The following is a 17,975-nucleotide window of genomic DNA, read 5'->3' on the forward strand; positions in this document are numbered from 1 at the left end:
CCTCCTCCCATCCCTCCCCCTAATTGGCTCAGGCTGACCAGGGACAGAGCAATAGGTATATCAGCGTTTTCTTTTTTTCCTGGTGGGGGAAAGAGGTGGAGATTGAGGAAAGAAAAGACGGGGCAAGGATGATTGGCATGGGGCCCCGCCTTCTTTTGTCCTCCTCCCTTGGTACTCTGGCCCCTCAGGGAAATACACCTGTTTCAGACCAGCAGCTAGTACAGACAAGTTCACCTCTGTTCCTTACCTGTTCCTCATACCCACTGCTTCTGTGCTGAAGAGCTTCCCTGGGGGAACCTGAGGGACTCTTTCTGGAGCCATGAGGGGAGCCCAGTGGAGGAGGGTCCCCTGGGTGTTCCTGAGCTGTTTATGTTCCCATCTCCTTTGGCCAATGGTCCTGGGTAAGTGATGCACCTGGGGCAGCATTCTGGGGCAGAGAATGGCTGACTTCAGGGAGCCGGGGCTGGGGGAAGGAGAGAGAGGGAAGGAGGGAGAGAGAAGGGAGAGAAGTGATGAGACAAGAGGAGGAGAGAAGTGGGGAGAACACTAGAGAAACAGAGAAAAGAGGAGATAGAGACAGTGAGAAGCAGAGAGGTGCTTAGCGGGCAGGAGTGGCCTGGTTTTGGGAAACCCACTGGGGGAAATATGGCTTTATTTTGTGGGGAGAGAGACAGGTAGGCGGAACTGTAGAAAGAGAGAGAGAGAGGGAGAGTTGAGGAGAGAGGCTGACACAGAGAAAACAGGAAAGCCGGGTGACAGAACGTGAAGGAAAACTGACATAAATATGCAGAGTCTGAGGAAAAGACAGTGAGAAGCAGATGAATGAGACAGAGAGAGAGAGAGAGAGAGAGAGAGAGAGAGAGAGAGAGAGAAAGTGGGGAAAACCAGAGGCAGACCTGAAAGGAAAGGGACGAGGAAAAAAAGAGGCAGACTGACTTAGAAATAGGCGGGACCAGAGAGCAGCTGAGGTGTGGGGCAGTTGGCTTCTTGCCTCTGACCTGAGGTTGAAAAACCTCCTCTTGGGATAATGCCTTCAGGGCAGGACTCATAGGCCTGGTGTTAGCATTGGCCTCCTCCACACTCCACTTCCTTTCTATGAATGGGGTGGAAGCAAGGCCTGTTGGAGAAGTTCACCCTGTATCCTGTAGTCTTCCTCCAAGTTGCTCCTGGCTCCAGGACCAGGTTTTATTCTGAATTTCTAGATGTCTGAGGCTTCTGAGAGGCTCTGGGGCTCAGAAGAGGATGAGGGGTCAAAAGCCCAGACCAAAGAAATAGTCACAGCTCTCTCCCCTCCTCAATAGGCCTGGGTAAGCTTTCACCCAAGGGATCGTTTCTTGGGAGTGGGCCAGAAAGAGTATATTCTATTACAGATATTAAGAGAGATAGTACTGGTGAAGTGGAATACTCTGCCTTCCTTGATATGTTTAAGGGCTTGGCTAAGAGCAAATGAAACAACTACCACTTCCCCAACCAACCCTCCCACCATACCCCCCTTTACCTCTGCCCAAAGTACTCATCACATCATAAGGAAATGGAGGCTGGAAGGAGCCTGCAGTGGCCAGCCACTTAGGAGTAGAAGAGAGGGATATGGAAGGGGTGTCCATGGGGGTTAATGACCATAGGCAATGGGGAGAAGGTGGCTTGGATTTAGGGGCCCTGGGGCCCAGTGTTGGCTTTGCCACTAACTGATCTGGTTCCTATGTGTAGGTCCTATTGTCCTCTCTCTCTCCAGGCCTTGGTTCCCCTATGTAAAAAATCAGGTGGTGAATAGCATGACCTCTGAATTCCCAAGTTCTTAAGTTTTGATATTCTGTGATGTAAAGTCAACAGAAAAAGTGTTCAGTCCCAGCTCTGTACTTGGGCTTTTGACCCCTCATCCTCTTCTGAGTCTTAGGGTCCTCCAGCTCAGGAGGAACCAGGAAATCCATGAAGAAGAGCTCAGAGGACAAGAACTGAGGTGGGAGGAAAAAGCCTTGGGGATCTGTGGGGTATGAACAAGAGAAGGAGTAAAGGACCATGAAGGTGAGGACCTGAAAGAAAGGATGCCTTGGAGTGCTGAGGCCTGTACGTTGTTAAGGGGACAAGATGGAGCAGAGCCCACAAAGAAGGTGGGCATGGGGTGGGAAGAGATGCCTCAAGCATCTGGCTGAGCATTTAGAGGATGTGAGGGAAAAAAGTCTCCATTGGACAGGTAGTTGCCACCCGCCCCCCCCCCCCCTTATGTGCTCCAAGAGGCTTCTGGGAAAGTAGAAAGTGGTCTCCCATTCCCTTGGATTGCTGAGGGTGACATATGGGTGAACTGCCTAACAGAAACTAGGACCTGTTTCCACACTTGCTGCCAGTACCCTCACCCAGGCCTGGCTCATCCCTGGAATAGGTGTCAGAGCCTCTCCACCAGAAAGAAAAACACTGCAGTTTCCACAAAGATGCTACAGTGGAAATGGCTTCTTTAAGGAAAAGCCCAGCTGTCAAATGTGAAAGGGGAAAAGGAGGGTGGACAGAGGTGGGCTGGACAGGGAGTCAATGGAAACTCAATGGCTACTAGTGGCTCCCAGCAAGAGTGACTCTGAGGAAGCCTGGTGACCCTGATTCCACAGTCTATAGCAAGGAAACTGGGTCAAAATAAAACTCAGTTGCTGGGGCACCTGGGTAGCTCAGTCAGTTAAGCCTCAAATTTCAGCTCAGGTCATGATGTCACAGTTCATGAGCTTGAGCCACACATTGGGCTCTGTGCTGACAGTACATACCCTGCTTGGGATTCTCTCTCCCCACCCCACCCTCTCTGCCCCTCCCCCATGTGCACACAGGTCTCTCTCTCTCTCTCTCTCTCTCTCTCAAAAACAAATAAACTTAAAAAAAAACCCAGTTGCCAATACTATCAGTGGCCCAGTAACTGAGGGGCTGCTGCCCTACCCTGTGCCCCCATGGGAAGGTTACTGGGCTGCCACAAGTGTAGGACAGAGGAGATTGCTGTCACAGAGGACCCCAGAGAGAAGGGTCTCCTGCTCTCCCTCTCTCAGAGAATCTTCAGTCTATCTGTCAGTCTGGGAGAGTCCTACCCAACTTGCCACCAAGGGCACAGGACATCTGCCCCACCCCAGGAAACTCTCACTGTGCTTGGAGACACTGAAAAGGAGAGAACCCCTGAATAACAGGTCATAATAAGAAAACAGATCAAATTTAGGCAAGTGGCTTAGCAAAATGTACAGCAAAGACCAGGAACTTCAAATCAGAAGACACTGAGTGAATGTTGCCACTTAACCAGCCTAAGGACACATGAGAAAAGTCCCTTTAGGTTAGTGTCTTTAATGGCAAAATGAGTTAAATGGGAAAGAACTATTTCATAAGGTTGTGGTGAGGATAAAATGAGGTGGTATATGGTATAAAGTAGAAGAGCCATAAAATCTTGTTTGAGAGAAGGGCTGCTGCTACCTTTTAGAGCTGGGGAGATTGGGGGTAAGGAGGGTGAATCCAGGAATGGAAAGGACACTTCTGTTGGCTCAGGCATTTCCATTCACCCAAGGAGCCTCTAAAAGGCCATCCCTGTCCTTCCTATGGGCTTGCAAGGGCTGGCTCGGCTTATTTAGAATGTGGTTTATCATGTGAACTGACCCTGAATGCCAGCTCTGCCATTGGGCACAGCCTCCACTAGAGCTGACACCACTGCTTCTCGGTTCCTTGCCCAGCAATGTTCTCCTGGTCCTTGATTTCTGGGCTCAGCTCTGGAGGCTGAGGTTGTCCAGGAAGTGTTTGACATGCAAGTGATTTAGGTCTTCATTCCTGAGAGAGGCCAAGAAACAGTTGGATTTTTATGTGTTCAAACAAGTGCTTTGCTGTCTATTCCCTGGTTTCACGGTACTGCTAAATGCTTCAGGGAGGCATGTAACTCAGCTCTCTGAGCCACTTCATCAAAGGCCAGGACTGAAAACTTTATAGGAGGTCTCCTAGTTCCAAACTTCCTCCTCAAATGTTCATCTTTCCTTCTACTAGGCTGAATTCATGGCAAGCAGACACTTAGTCATCATTGTTATGCCCATTCCCCAGCACAGAATGGATGAGTTGAGTTGAAATGAATTCAATTTGTTGGCACTTTGCAGAGGTCCAAATACTCAACATCTTGCTTGAGACTCTGAAGAGGCTCCAGGAGGAGCTGGATGTCTGTGCTTGTGCATGAAGCCTCTACAGTCATGGCCATGGCCATACAGAGGGCACTGGCTTGTGCTGTAGGCAGCTCAGTGTGCATTTTTAAGATATCTATTCTCTACATGAATGCCCCCAGTGAAAATAGCAGTTTGAGTTCCAAAGTCCTGTTGGTGATGAGCTTTGGGAACTTCAAAGAAGGAAAAAGTTTGGAGTTATTCATTCACTTGTCAAACTTTTACTCATGCCACGTGCTCTGGACACAAAGATGAATTAACTCATGCATAGTTCCTGCCTCCAAAGCTTTTTAAAGGTCACACAACCAGTAAGTTGGGCAGCTGGGACTAGAATCCAAATTTCTGAACTCTTCGTTCACTGTGTTTGCATTGTATAACACAAACTTTTACAAACAAATCTCCAAACCAGCCCAGCCCACCAATGAGGATGAACAGAAACACAACCCCTATGAAGATAGTCATTCATTCATTCATTCATTCATCCATTCATCCATTCATCCATCCATTCATTCATTTGTTCATACATTTGTTAATTAAACAACTATTTTAGGAGTGCCCAACATTGTTCTAGGGCAGCATTGTGTGTACATAGTGAGGGATGGAACAGACAGGGCCCAGCCTCCTGGAGCTAAGATCTAGTATGCAGAAAGACATAAAATAAGTATAGAAAAATTCCCAATAACAAATGTGGTGTTATGTTGAACAAATGTTTTGATGAGAGTAAAATAGACAGACTTCATTTAGATTAGTAAGTTCAGGAAGGTCTGTCTGACCAAGTGCTGCCCTTTGAGCTGAGATGAGAAGACTGAGTAGTAAGTAGTAAGTCAGGTGGAGTAGGAGAGGGAAGAAGCACAAGCCAGGCAGCAGAAGACATGCAGAGGCAGGAAAAAGCTTGACTTGGAAGGACCTGAAAGAGGCAGGTGCTATATCATGCAGGGCTTTGTAAGCCTTGGAATGGATTATGGGTTTTAAGGAACTAAAATGGGTAGACAGTGAGGGGTTTAGGTAGAGAAGTGACATAGTCATATTCGAACTTTGGAATGACTACTCTGGATACAGTAGGGGAAAATGGATTGGAAGTGGACAAGGGTGAAATGGGAGACCAGTTCACTGCTGACTGCAGGAGTCCAGGCAGAAGTTGTTCTGGTTTGCCTGGTGATAGCAGTGGATATCTGGGAAGGGAACAGGCGGTTGTGAAAATAGCATCAAGTCACAAGGACTGCTGCCTTCATCAGGATCTGAGAACTTTGCAATCATCAAGGTAACAGACAGAGCAAAGTGCCATTTATTGAGCTTAGGTACTGAGCTAAGCATTTCACATGTATCACACACATTGGTATTACAATTATCTACCATCACCCCACTTTTATAGATAAGGACCTCAAACCTCAGAGAAGTCAAGTAACTTGCCCATATCACACAGGGAATGTTGATCAGTTTGACTCTAGAACATGCTTTTAGCCACCCTATGGCCTTGTCAGATTCTGCCATTAATTGTCCATGTCAGGCTCAGAAAGGTCCTAGTTAGGTGGTTCCAGAAGCACCATGTCTGTCAAGAATCACAGATAACCAAGCAAACACCAAATCACAGTAGTTACTACAATCTTGTTTTCTCGGTTCATTTCCTTCTTCCCTGAGTCAAAGAGCAGCTAACCTGTGTTCTGAGGGAACTGGGGTGTTGAAAAAGTCACTGACATCATTATAGCTTCTTCAAGCATCTCTTTCCTATTCCTTCTCAGTAAACGGAGCCACCTCCTTTGAGTTGGTCTGAAATATCTAGGTCAATAACACCATGGGGAAAAAAATTAGAATCTGACCTTCACAGTTGCCTCCAAGGCAAGAAATTTATCCCTCCTTTCCAACTACACCTACTTAAGTCACGCCCCAAACAATGCCAAGGTGTTTCTTCACCTTGGATACCGTCACAGGTCATTTGACCAAACTTCTGCCAGCATCTGTGTAGTGGCACCAAGGTTGCCCTAGTGAAAACCCCAGAAGCTCCAGAACCAAGCAAAGAGATGTCAAGACCCAGCTTTGAACAGATGTTCACAAGCACAGTTCCAACTTTCTTCTTCCCCACCCCTTCCTCTCCTCAGAAGTTCTATCTCTAGGCTCCACCATCTTGGTTTTGGATTTCATCTCTCCCTGGCTCCCATCTGAGGCAGGCACAACCTCCTAGCCTAGGGTTGCCCTCAGAAGTTTAGCTACAGTGGCCTGAAGTCTGATACAGTGGTAGTCACACCTCCCAGGCTGCAACCATGGTGTTGGCCTCCTCCTGGCCCCAGGACCACTGTGACAGTGACAGGAGAAAAAGTGCAGCCTCACCCTCTCTCAGAAATCTCAGTTGGAGCAACCAAAGACCAGGGGACAGAGACACCTGAATTCATTTATTCAACAGATGTCCATGAAGTAATCCCTGTATGCCAGCCACATTCTAGGTGCTGAAAATATCATGAGATCAGTAACCCTAAGGACATTCTGAGTTAGCGTCTTTCCTCATCTTGAATTCTAGGAACAATGGAGGAAACATACCCAACAGACAGAATGCTGGTCACAGTTTCTGTTTCCTCTAAGATAAAAATAGAAACAGAAACCATAGCCACAACCTCCATTGTCACCTATTTCAGTTGCTACAGCCATGGCTCTAACAGCCATTGTATATATCATCTCACACTAACACAAGGTCCCTGAGGGGCAGCTCTTGGAGCTCTCCAGCTCCCAAACCCTGACCACAGAGAGACAGAAGGCTGAAATCACCCACAGTCCAGGAACAGCTCAGAAATTTCATTATTTGGTCACCAAGAATTTCCAAGGGAATGACAGTCTTCAACCCTGAGAAGCACAGACCCAGATGTGTGTGAGCAACAGTTTCCATGACCTGGTTCTTCCTCTGAGGCTGCACAAGTTACCATGATGAGGGTGAGAGCTGTGCTGGTTCTGAGGCTGACACACACACAAATGGCCCTTGGCTCCCTACATGGGGTGGCAAGGCAGGGGGTCCTGCCTCCCTCTGCCGACCTCTTTATACTTTTCAGGGCACCTGCCGCCCATCCATGAGTTCATTTTCTCTTCAAGGCTATCCTCACAGTTGGATGCTTCCTTAGCTCTAGACTGCCCCAGGCAAAGCCTGGCAAAGAGCCCCACCAATCAGGAAATAACAGCAGAAAAGTGAAACTTTGGGGGTAATATGGCTCATGGGTTCCTCACCTCCAATTTCAGGAATGACTCAAGACAAACAGACTAGGCACTAAGAATAAACCTCTGCTCACAACACAGGCACGTAAGACATAAGCTTTGTTTCCCTTAAAGGAGTGATTCATCGCACTGTGGGAATGTTATCTTCCACCAGGATCACCACTACGGCCACCACTCCTTCCCCTAAGTCAACAACACACCCATCGCCTCCTCATACCTGTGGAGTCACTAGAGGGCCACACAGGAGAAACAATGTCTATCAATACCATCAACCTCTGCCATCCCTGAAGCCCTGAGAGGACTCAGAGAACTGCTAGACACCTCTCCTAGACACAGTTTAATAACTGTCTTGCTGAGAGCTCTCTCATTATAGTAGTAGCCAAGAAACCCATGGAGGGTTCCAGGACTCAGAGAAATGCCCCACCTCAGTGCCAGCCCTGGTGCCCTCACTAGTCCTTGATGCAGGCTCCTCCTCTGAGATAACTTCTTTTAAACTATCTGTTTTAGGCAATATCACACATGTGTCTTCTGACAGTAGTTTCATCACCCCAAGGGGTCAACAACCATCATAACTCACTCTGACATCCTCATGGAAAAGGAGACACCAGGAAAATTGGTGGAAATAGCCCAGAGTCATATCATTTGCCCCTGAAAATGTGCCAAACTGTCCCCAGGGCTCAGACCACTCAGCTTGGGGCAGACCAAGAACTCAGGGCAGGTTAGTCACCTTTTATCCATCCCTCTACTTCATCTCTCCTGAGGAAGGGTTAGAAGAGCCCAAACTGTGGAGAGACTATACCCTCAGTGACCTCTCACAGCTAAACAATAGCTCACAATTTCCAAGTCTTGATGCTTACCTTTGAGCCCCTGCCCCGTCATTTACAAGGCATGCAATGTTGAGCAAGCTACTCAGGCTCTCCAAATCTCAGTTTCCCCATCTGTGAAATGGGAGCACTATTAACTAAGAGAAGCTATAAAACACTATGCAAATATGTGGTATCAACATTTGCATTATTTATAGAGTCAAAATGTACCTAGTGAGAGCAGTACAAAAGAAATCCCTATTCCCAACTGTATGGATCAATTAACCACAAGTCAGTTGACACTCAAGAACTCAAAGAGGAGACAATGTCTCCCACAGAAACGCCTTGGTAATGGGTATTCCTTACAGAAACCACGCTGCAGTATAGACAGGCCTACAGACAAAACAATTAAACACTCTTCTCAGCCACAACCAGAGGAAGGTCAGTCAGAATCAAATGGCCTCTCTTTAAGGATACATGCTTCAGGACTCTGATTTCCTTATCACAGTTGTGACAGGGCAACAGGAACAATTCCAGTCACCAGTCTCTGTGGCCCTGATAAGACAACCAGACCCATGCCCTTAGGATCCAAGCAGCTACCTTCCAAGGAAGGGCAGTACAGGCATTTTCTAAAGAGGTCCCTGCTAAGGAGATGCTGAGAGACTCTCCTTTATGGTTCTTATTGCTGAATGTCAAGCTGGCAGTGGGTCAAGGTGGGGTGTGGAGCAATCAGGAGGAGCAGTTAGAGGCTGCGGCATTTGTCAGGGTAATAAGGATAACACAGCAAAGTGAACAAGAGACCATGGTGGGAGAAATAATTTGGAGGAATAATAGTTGGTACCAAACTATGACGCTGGAGACAAGGAAGAGGAAAGAATCAAAGATGACTCAGGTATTTCTGTCCTGAGCATCTGGGGGACATGATGTTACAATTAACATAAGGAAGGAAGATGGAAGAAACAGTTTGAGGAAAAGTTTGGTTTGGTCGTGTTGCATTTGACAGGCCGACAGGAAATCATTGGAAAGGCGAATCTGGAAAAATGGGTGTGAAGTCAGGGTAGAATCACAGATTTGTAAGGTGTAAAAATAGATGTAGTCTAGCCAGAAAGAAAGTGTATAAAGAAAGGGAAGGGCTGGAGATGACACTCAGAAAGCTGACTTCATCTGGGGGCTGGGAAGAGAAGAGAAATGGCCCAGGGAGCAGAAAGAATGGGGAGAGTGCGGGACGAGCAGAATTGTTCAGCTTCCAGGAGGGCAATGGGTGCGAATAGTAAGGGGACACTGGCTGAGGAGAAGATTGAGGTGGATGCTCAATAAACACTTGTCGACCAGATGCATGGACGGTGCCAGACTTCACAGAGACTAACGAGGACTGAAAAGAAAATTGTTTTTGGTGATTACCAAAACAGGAGTTGTTTTTTTGTTTTTTGTTTTTTGGGGTTTTTTTGGGTAACTTTTCAGGAAAGTGTTTTTGCTGAGGTAACTGAGGTGGAGGGCCGAGTGTAAGGAGAAGATAGGTGATAAAAAAGAGGTAGAGAGTGTAGAACCATCTTTCAGGATGCCTGTGGGTGAAACAAAAGATAGGGATAAGGAGGACACAAGATGGATGAAAGACTTATCTTACATCAAGAGAGACATAGGTCTCTCTCTCAAGAGACCTATGTCTCTCTTGATGTAAGATAAGTCTTTCATCCATCTTGTGTATTGTTTGTCAACGTGTTTGTCAACAGAAGAGAAGGAGACTCTCAGAGAATCGATGGACTAAGCCACCTGAGGAGAGAGGTGGGGAGCAGAAAGGGCACTGGGTGTGTCTCTGTGTGTCTCTGTGTGTGTATCCTTTTGGTAGAGATTGAGCCAGTCTTCTGGGGTGAGATGAGGGACCGGGTGAGGGCAAAGATGTTTCCTGGTGGAGAGGGTTCTGGGACATAGGACCTAGATCAAGTTAGATGGTCTTTTCGGTGAAGTAGAAGATGGACTGTCATAGAGAAAGGAGGGAGAGGAGAGGGAAAATCTGTTTCTCTCAAATATCAGCTCTTTGGACTCAAATCCCTAGCTCTCAGCTCTGCAAATATGCTATGTATTTGGGCAGGGCGAGAAAGACAGGCTTCGGCTGTCTAATAATCTGATGGGAGCTGAAGAGCCGGGCTTGCATGCTGGTAAAAAACAAGGTCTGTTAATTCCAGCAAAACTTGAGCACCAAGAATAAGGCTGAAAATATTCTTGAGAACCAAGCTTGATTAAGAATCCAAATTCCCAGTGCCTTACAACTTCAGTAAGGTGGTTTTAGCTTACAAAAAAAATCTTAAGAGCAGATGCTATCATTTTCTTTCAAGGTCCTCAAAATGTGGTCCATTGATCACCGGTATCAAAATCACCCTGGGCATAGGTTAAACGCAGATTCCTGGACCCCACCCAATGCATAGGGATCAGATTCTGGTGGTGGGCCCCAGAGGTTCCCCCAGGGATTTGGATGCATCCTATCTTTTGAGAACCACTTTATTTTTTTAATGTTTTATTTATTTTTGAGAGAGTGCAAGTGGGGGAGGGGGAGAGAGAGAGGGACAGAGGACCTGAAGTGGGCTCTGTGTTGACAGCAGAGACCTCAGTGTGGGGCTTGAACTCAAAAACTGTGAGATCATGACCCAAGCTGAAGTCAGTGGCTCAATCAACCGAGCCACCCAGGAGCCCCTTGAGAACCACTTTCTTACCAAAAAGAGTTCTTATACGGCTCTCCCCGCTACCAGGATTTCTTGCACAAGAATAACCCACTCAAGTTTAGTAGATTGGGTTATTTGCAAACTGTTTTCCTAAGTTGCTGACTAATCTATTAAAGGAGTGGTTTAAGATTTTTTGTTTAAATGGTGGAGAAAGAAAAATACAGTACTGTAGTTTTTATGCAACTAACGCTAATCTCTTCCTTCTAAGACAAGTCCAACAGATTTAGAGATTTGTTAAGACCGTGCCTACTCCCCTACAGGATAAAACTGAGTTCCTAGCATGAAGAGACTCACTTGCTTTCCTATTTACTGGAGCAGGAGATTCTAATCAACGCAGCCCAGGACTGGAAAGTCTTTTAAACAAAGATTAAAAGGAGGACATAGTCCTGTTTGACAAGATTTAAAATTGATACTACCAAGTACAGATTTTTTCCAAAGGGAGAGAATATTGGGAATCAGGTACTGTTTCATATACTGCTAATGGAACTGTAAATTAGCATGACTTCCCTGCCAAGAAATTGGGCAGGATGTATTAATGACACAAAAGTTTCTATAATAGCATTAACCCGGGCACCTGGGTGGTTCATTTGGTTAAACCTCTGACTCTTGACTTCAGCTCAGGTCAGGCTCTGCCCTGACAGCACGGAGCCTGTTTAGGTTTCTCTCTCTCTCTCTCTCTCTCTCTCTCTCTCTCTCTCTCTCTTTCTCTCTCTCTCTTTCCACCCCCCCTCCTCCTTGCAGGCACACATGTGTTCTCTCCCTCAAATAAACATTAAAAAAATAACAGCATTAACCAGTAAGTCCACTTACAGAAATCTATGTTAAGGAAATGAGCTGAAATAATGAAAACAAAACAAAATATTATACACAAAGATAGTCATCAAAGCTTTATTCATAATATCGACACATTGGAAAGCCTACCTGTTCAATAGGAAGTTAGTTAATTAGGGGCTGTCTCTATGATGGAATATTATTTAATGTATAAAGGCAACATCCAATGTCCTATAAGGGCATGGACACACACACACACACACACACACACACACAATCACACATACATAATAGCAACACATGGAACAGGCATTAAGTAAGGTTTGTTAGGGAAAAATTTACAAGCATAGAACCAGTAGAGTGTACAGGATCCTTGAGTTCTCATTATCTCAAGACGGGTGGCTAGAGCTAAGCCCACTGAAGTGAGTGCTCCAGGAGGACTGCCCCTGTGCCACAGCCATTTACAGGGAAATGAGAATGGTGATAATGATGTTTTCGTTGAGGGTGGCTCAGTCTGTTAAGCATTAGACTCTTGATTTCAGCTCAGGCCATGATACCCAGGTCATGAGACCGAGCCCCACGTTGGTCTCTGTGCTGGGCATGCAACCTGCTTGAGACTCTCTCTTTCTCTCTCTCTAAAAAAAAAAGAAGTTTTCAGTTGAGGGAATGGCTTTGTTGGGAAAAGGGGCCTCTAGAGCTCAGCAAGGACAGTTAATATACAACACCCAAGACCTTGCTGTTGGGCTTAGCTGGCCCAGTCCTCCTGGGCCAACACAGCTTGCTGTGCCTCCAAATGGGAGAAGAGAAAGAACTACCACCCCAGATTTGTCTCTCCTCAGGCTGTGTTTACAAAGAATAAATACAAAAAGAGATGCTCATAATATTAGGTAAAGTTTTAAAAAATGGATGCAAAGTTATATATACTGGGTAAGTTAAACTATATATATTTTTAAAGCATAGAAAAGAATGCTGGAAGGACACATAATAATATGGTTGTCTGGATAATGAGATTATGGAGTTTGATCTTTCAATTATCTGTATTTTTGCAATTTTAAAATAATGAGTAGATCTTCCTCAACATATTTCGATGAAGTGGTACAACTTTGTCCACAAAGATAAAGCACATTTTTTGTTAGATTTAGTCTTAGGTATTTTATATTTGTCACTATCATAAACACTATTATTTAAAAAATATTTTCTTTCGTTGATGTATGGGAATACAGTTATTTTCACATTTTTTATTGTATATGTAGAGCCTTGCTAAGAATTTAAAATTTGGGGGACTTTATACATAAACAATTATATAATCTGCAAATGATCACAGTGTGTTTCTTCCTTTTCATACCAAAAACAACTTCTCTATACCTTCATATTCTTGTTTATTTTTATTTTTTGTCTTATTGCACTGGCTAGACCTCCAGCATAATGTCAAGTGGAAATAGTTGGCACTGTCATCCTGGTCTCATTCCAAATTTTAAAGAAAATGTTTCTGATATTTTAAGTATGACATTTATTAATGTTTTTTATTGACATTGTTTGACAGGTTATGAGAGTTACCTTTTATTTTTAGTTTGCTAGGAGTTTTAACAGGAATGAGTGTTGAATTTTTTCATATGCTTTTCCTGCATCTGTTGTGATGATTGTGTTTTCCTTTCCATTCTGTTTATACGGTGATTTACATTAATAAAGTTTTATATTCTTGTATTTCTGGCTTAAACTCAGCTTAATCATGATGAATTTTTGATACAAATCCAATATTGTATTTGGCTTACTAATATTTTTGTTAGGAAATTTCTATCTATATTATTATTGAGATTTATTGACCTATAGTTTTCCTTTCTTATACTATCTTTGGTTTGGGTATTAAAAGTTACAACAGGGGCGCCTGGGTGGCGCAGTCGGTTAAGCGTCCGACTTCAGCCAGGTCACGATCTCGCGGTCCGTGAGTTCGAGCCCCGCGTCAGGCTCTGGGCTGATGGCTCGGAGCCTGGAGCCTGTTTCCGATTCTGTGTCTCCCTCTCTCTCTGACCCTCCCCCGTTCATGCTCTGTCTCTCTCTGTCCCAAAAATAAATAAAAAACGTTGAAAAAAAAATATTAAAAAAAAAAAAAGTTACAACAGCCATACACAATTAGTTGTAAGGCATTCCCTCTTCTACTAAGCTCTGGAAGAGTTTGAATAAAATTGGAATTATCCAGGGGAGCCTGGGTGGCTCAGTGGGTTAGTGTTTGACTTTGGCTCAGGTCATGATCTCACGGTTCGTGGGTTTGAGCCCTGCGTCAGACTCTGTGTTGACAGCTCAGAGCCTGTAGCCTGCTTTAGATTCCCTCTCTCTCTGCCCCTTCCCTGCTTACTCTCTCTCAAAAATAAATAAAAACATTAAAAAAAATTAAAAAGCCTTCTGATTTGTGAATATGGGATGTGTTTTCATTTATTTATGTCTTCTTTAATTTTTTCAGCAATATTTTGTAATTTTTATTGTACAAGTTTTTTTTTTTTTTAGTTAACTCCTACGTATTTTTTTCTTTTTGATGGCATTATAAACAGAATTGATTTTTTAACTTCCTTTTTGGATTGTTCATTATTAGTATATAGAAACAAAACTAATTTTTGTGTGTGGACTCTGTATCCTACTACTTTGATGAATTCACTTATTAGTTTTACAATTTTTTTGTGTGGAACACTTACAGTTTTGTACATATAGGCTTTTGTACATATATACATGTAACCTAGAGTTTTGTATATATCATCTGCAAACAGAGATAATTTTACTTTTTCCTTTGTAATTTGGATGCCTTTTATTTCTCTTTTTCTTTTCCTTTTTCTTCTTCCTCTTCTTCCTTTTACTCCTTCTCCACTTCCTCCTCCTCTTCCTCTTCCTCTCCTTCTCCTCTTTTCCTTCCCCTTCCTTCTTCTTCTTCTTCTTCTTCTTCTTCTTCTTCTTCTTCTTCTTCTTCTTCTTCTTCTTCTTATTCTTCATCCTCTTCTTCCTCTTCCTCTTCCTCTTCTTCTTTTTCCCATAATTGATCTGGTTAGAATTTCTGGCACCTATGTTGAATAGAAGTGGTGAAAGCAAGAATCCTTGCCTTGTTCCTGATCTTATAGAAATAGCTTTCAGTCTTTCACCATTGAATATGAAGTCCACTGTGGGATTTTCATATATGACTTGTATTATATTGAGGTCGTTTCCTTCTACTCCTCATTTGTTAAGTGGTTTTTATCACGAAACAGTGTTGAATTTTGTCAAATGCTTTTTCCACATCAGTTGAGATGATCATGTTGCTTTTTTCACTTCCTTCTGTTGATGTGGTGTATTGCATTAATCAAGTTTTGTATGTTGAATCATCCTTGAATTCCAGGAATAAATCACAGTTGTCCATGGTGTATAATCCTGAATGAAGCTTGCTACTATTTTGTTGAGGACTTTTGTATCAATGTTCATACGAAATATCGGTCATAAGGGACCAATTTGTCTAGTGATTTGTAGTGATTTGTCTAGTGAACTCTGAATGAGTTAGGAAGTGTTCCTTCCTCTTCAATTTGTTGGAACAGCTTGAAAAGGATTGGTGTTAGTTCTTTAAATGTTTGGTAGAATTCACCAGAAGCCATCAGGTCCAGGGCTTTTCTTAGCTGGGAGATTTTTGATTGTTGATTCAATCTCCTTACAAGTTATAGGTCTATTCATTTTTTATTTCTTTATGATTTAGTCTTGACAGTTTCTGTGTTTCCAGAAAACACATTGACCATTTCATCGAGGTTATCTAATTTGTTGGTGTATAGCTATTCACAGTGCTCACTTATAATCCTATTTCTGTATGATTGGCAGCAAAGTCCCCATTTTCATGTCTGGTGTCAGTAATTTGAGTATTCCCTCTTTTTTATCTTAGTCCACCTAGCTACAAGTATATCAATTCTGCTGGTTTTTCTCAAAGAATCAACTTTTGGTTTTATTGATTTTCTCTACTGTTTTATTCTCTATTTCACGTATCTCTGCCCTAATTTTTATTATTTCCTTCCTTCTGCTAGCTTTGGGTTTAGTTTGTTCTTCTTTTTTCTAGTTCCTTAAGTTGCAAAGTTAAGTTCATTCCTAATGCTCTTCCATTTTGTTATCTACTTTTCTTTCTTTTTCTTAATTCACCTTGCTGGAAGTTTGCCTAGTTTATCTTCATTTCTATTCTTAATTATATCCTCTATTCAGCTTTCTTTTTCCTTTTTCTTTCTGATTCTTCTAGTTCACCTTTCCTCTGAGAGTTCTAGATTTATGCAGAAAATATTCAATTTATAGTGTCCTGATCTAAGACTGTGTCTCCTTTTCTTATGGAGCCCTTAACTCTCAACACTTTAGAGCTCAGAAATCTGTAGGTTCCTTAAGAGCACTGACTTAACGTCTTAGATTTTGACCCTTTCACTCTTGAGTGTTTACCTTTCTATCTTCTGATCTCAGCTCTGCATTCAGAAAATATTTTCTACACATTATCTAACATTCGTAGGTTTTGTAGTTAAAGACTTATCTCTTTTGCCATATTGCTGGAAATGGAGTTGTATCACTGTGACAAACAAAAATATTTGCTTAAAAATTGGACTATGCTATTGTGAAACTTTTGCTGCTGATATTGATTTTAATAGAGATGATGCAGGCTCTGAAAATATATTAATTGCCAAGAATCTATAATAAATTTAGTAAGTTTGGCATGTGTATGGCTTCTGTGTGGTAACTCAAAGCCAGATAGTAGAGCAATGCTTAGGAAAATGAAATAAGGTTAATAATAATGTTTTCTAATCTAAACCTTATCTGGATAAACCAAACTTTGGAACTTTATTGAAGAGAGTTTATATATAGAATTGAAAGTCCTGTAAGCAAATCTACTAATAATTCTGAATAAAGGCGGTCTCCTTTCAAAGTTGAAGCAGACTTGGAGTGCCTGGGTGGCTCAATCACTTAAGCATCTAACTCTTGATTTTGGCACAGATCATGATTTCACAGCTTCTGAGATTAAGAGCTGCTTTGGTCTCTATGTGACAGTGTGGATCCTGCTTAGGATTCTCTCTCTCCTTCTCTCTATCTCAAAATAAATAAACTTAAAAAAAGTAAGGTTGAAGCAGACTCATTTTGGGGTTAAATAGGGAACCAAGGACCTTCTAGCTCAATCCATGCATTTGTCCACACCAGCTTAGAAACATGTCATGTGTCATTAATTACTATTAACAAAGCATAGAAGGAGGCAAGTGAGTTACTTATATTTCAATAAATTAGAGCTGACTCATAATCATTCTCACTAACCTGAAAGTCTAAATTGCTTTCGTAAGATGAGAAAAGTGGTGGAATTATAGTCAACTCTAGGAACTACACTCAAAACTTCTTTGCTGGAAGGTTGTCCCTCTGTGAACTTCATCTGTTGGTTCACAACCCTCCTTGGAGCTTCCTAGATATAATTTGAAACTGTACTCAGAGCACAGGGAGAGACTCATGAAAGAGACAGGCCACTCCAGCTTGGTAGGTGGCAGTTTTAATAATAGCAAAGGGAACTGACATTCAGGCTTGGGTGGCAGCAAGATGAATAAATCCCTGCACCTGCCCACCAAATCCCAAAAGTTTATGAAGAGGCCCTATCTGGGCTCAGTCTATGCAGGTGCTTTTGACACCACATAACTATCTCAAGGCTATGTCCTTGAGTGGATAGCCTCCAGAAGTGGAAAAGGCAAGCAGAACCCACATTCCAAGAATAAGGAAAGGGGTGAGAAGGCTGCAAGTGCCTAGGCCCAGCTCAGTGAGCAATGGGGGTGCAGGACAGGTCACGTTTTTTTCACTATATTCATCAACATCAACCCTTCAACTAGTTATGAGCACTGAGGTTTAAAAAAAAGTTTGAGAACAGCTAGGGAACTAATGAAAACCCAAAAGAATAAGTATCTAAAAGAAAAAAAAAAGACTGAATGTTTCTTAAGTTATTTTGTTTAAAAGAATCAAGGCCTTTAAAATAAAATTCAGGAGGATGGTCTGCTGTACTGATTGAGGATTTGTCTACAACTACTGGGAGTGCAGTCAAATATTTTAAACAAACCAGATTAGTATGTAAATATTCGGCATAGCAAGTAAATTGAAAAAAAATATAGGCATGATCAATTATTACCATTATGTTATAACATGACCAGGGATAGAGTATGTACTCTCACTCTTTGGTATCTGCTAGATAGGAAGAAATGTTATGTGGAGGAAAAATAGACATTTAATTGGCTTTGAAAAAAAAACAAAACTCAGTCAGCTCAATAGCCTGCCCTAGATGTACACTAGAGGTACAATCAACAACATGCTAATTTGTTATTTCTACTCTG

At 42.9% G+C, this 17,975-nt stretch overlaps 1 protein-coding gene across 1 annotated transcript in view; it reads left to right on the top strand.

The window, feature by feature from the left end:
* The first annotated feature begins 207 nt into the window (after positions 1-207).
* The window catches only part of MUC4 (mucin 4, cell surface associated), a 58,924-nt gene continuing 41,156 nt past the window's right edge, over positions 208-17,975 (top strand). The window contains exon 1 of the mRNA XM_058732523.1: positions 208-401. Coding sequence (XP_058588506.1) covers positions 320-401 — 82 coding nt within the window. The 5' untranslated portion in view covers positions 208-319. The remainder of the gene's footprint in view (positions 402-17,975) is intronic.

The sequence above is a fragment of the Neofelis nebulosa genome, chromosome 5 (genome assembly GCF_028018385.1).
Source record: "Neofelis nebulosa isolate mNeoNeb1 chromosome 5, mNeoNeb1.pri, whole genome shotgun sequence".
Taxonomy (NCBI): Eukaryota; Metazoa; Chordata; class Mammalia; order Carnivora; family Felidae; genus Neofelis; species Neofelis nebulosa.